The sequence below is a fragment of the Laetiporus sulphureus genome (genome assembly GCF_001632365.1).
Source record: "Laetiporus sulphureus 93-53 unplaced genomic scaffold LAESUscaffold_16, whole genome shotgun sequence".
NCBI lineage: Eukaryota > Fungi > Basidiomycota > Agaricomycetes > Polyporales > Laetiporaceae > Laetiporus > Laetiporus sulphureus.
This window is the reverse complement of record NW_024468525.1, coordinates 636272-638660: the sequence shown is the minus strand read 5'-3', so window position 1 is coordinate 638660 and position 2389 is coordinate 636272. Positions and strand designations below refer to the sequence as shown.

Genomic DNA, 2389 nt, shown 5'->3' with positions numbered 1-2389 from the left:
TCATATGCACTCGGCTCCTGCGTCAAGAACATCCTGCGCTGCAACGCCGCCCTAGCCTCCTCACCAGGGTCACACTTTGCCAGCTTCTCATAATCATACCACACCAGCACCTCGTCGCACTCCGTCACGATACGGCGCTGCGCGTATGAGTAGATCGCGTCCATGAGGTGGAAGTGGGTCTTGAGGAAGTGGCGCTGGCCGAACTCCATCTTGTGCACGTCTGAGGTCGAGACGAGCGGGCCGGGGTGCGGCTTGTGCGCGATGAGGAGCATGTCGGAGTAGACGACGGGCTGCTTGTAGTCGATGGAGATGGTCTTGAGGATGAGCGAGATGCCACGCCCGGCGAGCATGTCGTCCGCTCGGGAGGCGCCGCCGATTTCTTTGCCTAGGGAGACCATCCACTCGATCCGGGATGACTCGAGGAAGCGCACTGACCCGAATACCTATCAGCTGACGTGCTGCTTCATCTACGCATCGAACGTACCATAGTGCATGTTGTTCACATGTCTGGAGTGAGCGTGTTTAAATGATATAGACGGAGGTCAGGGGTTGACTAGACTGACTGGAAGGCATCGTGGTCACCCCACACGATCCGCTGCTCCCAGAAGCTGCTCGGGTCATAGCCCAGCTCTAGCATCTTTGTGCGGGCGTGCTCTGCCCGCGTCTCCTGGGCTTCAGTGTGCAGGAACTCGACGGGGGGATCTGGGGAGGCGGGGCCTTGCGTTCCAGGCGGTAGGTGGAATGGCGAGGACAGGTCACAGAAGGCATCTTGTAGGGACTACTGGAGGGGTAGTGTGTGCCGTCAGTATTGTGTACGTGAGAGAGTGATCGAGAATAGAGTCTCTGTCTGGCATGCTAGTGATCGTCCAGATGGAAGCGCCCACTTCGCGTCATATGCAGGCGCCCATCGTCTCACCTGCACTGTCTCACTCGCTTGCACTCATCCCCCGCCTGTGTCCACCATGCGTACCTGTCCCGACGTGCACTCTCTGTTCCCCTGCAAGCCATCCAATCCGCGCGCCACCTGTCCACTCTCCGACGCGTTGCGCCCACTGTCCAAGACGCGCATATGCCATGGCTGCCAGATATATCTCGGCGAGATACGACCGTGCAGTATCGTGGAGACATGGCCCTTTCAAGAGTACAGAGGTGTAGCACAGGCTACAGGGGCACATCGAATGCTGCAGCTCATTCGCAAAGCCTGGTAAGCCGCTTATGTTTCAGTCACACTGAACTGTATTCCATTCCTTTCCAGCTACTTTCGACATTCCCTCGTCATCCTCCCCTTCTCCTCCAACACCTTGATAACATCCCTGCACCCTGCGACCCTTATCCGCCATCGAATCCCTCCATCGCCGACGATCCGCTCACCCGACTCTCCCATTACTATCCCTTTCCATCCAACTCGCCTTCGCCCATACCATCCCGCGCATATCATTCAATCCCGCTCTCCTTGTTGCAATCGGAAGATCACGCCTCACGAACGACCCGACCGTCTCATCGACGGTACTTGACTGACCTCTCCACGCTGAGTGCGTCAATGCCGAATCATCGAACGCGCTGCCTCGTACCGAAACCAGACCGCGCGTCGGGGCCACGCCGCTGCGATAGAAGATGAAGACGTGCCTTGCGCTCACCGCTGATGCAAACGGACCAAGCCGTGGACTGTGATTTGACGCGATGCACAGCAGATGCTGGGAAACGTTTGACACGGTGAGCATTGCACTTTCCTACACACCTGCTACTCGATTCTTCGCGCGTACATGTCGACTAGGGCGGTCTCTATGCTCAATCGCCCTGTTCGCGTTGAGGATGCTGTCGACCTCGTTAGATGTGTGGATGACCAGAGCGTACCGAGACGCAGGCAAGATGTTGACTACGCGGATACTACAAATGACGAGGCGCGCGACGAGAGACGGCCAAGCCCGATTGCAATCGTCATTCGCGCTCACCCGCGTCGCACTCGGGCTGGACATGCCCTCGTGCGCTCGTTGCCGTCCTGCTGTCCGTGGCTTTGGACTGCGAAGCAAGGCATGGGCACTGATCACTTTTTTTTTCGCGCTGACAATCCTACAGACAGCATGATCAAAGAAGTGCGCAAGAGAAACAGGGGGATGGCCTACCGCATGCCAAAGCCATCATTTCACGCAGTCTCCTTCGCCAGAACACGCGCAGGACTGGCGCTTTCACGACAGGGCTTGAGGCTGTGAGTGTCGCATCCCGCCATCCATTGTCGTCGTCCCATAGGCATCCTGTATCCAGCGTGCCACTATCCAGCGACCGGTCGGAGATCACACCTGATCGTCTCTGAAATACCCGCATCCGATGCTGTCTGATGCAACTGGGCTATTCCGGCGCACTTCAAGCGATATTCGAGCAACAGAAGCTG

At 57.5% G+C, this 2389-nt stretch overlaps 1 protein-coding gene across 1 annotated transcript in view; it reads right to left on the bottom strand.

Moving 5' to 3' along the window:
• Nucleotides 1-10: 10 nt before the first annotated feature.
• Nucleotides 11-2389, bottom strand: part of LAESUDRAFT_725277 (Thioesterase/thiol ester dehydrase-isomerase) — a gene marked incomplete at its 3' end in the record, with an annotated part of 12023 nt that continues 9644 nt past the window's right edge. Inside the window, exon 4 of the mRNA XM_040908793.1 lies at nt 11-430. Within this exon, the coding sequence (XP_040765098.1) occupies nt 11-430 (420 nt within the window). The remainder of the gene's footprint in view (nt 431-2389) is intronic.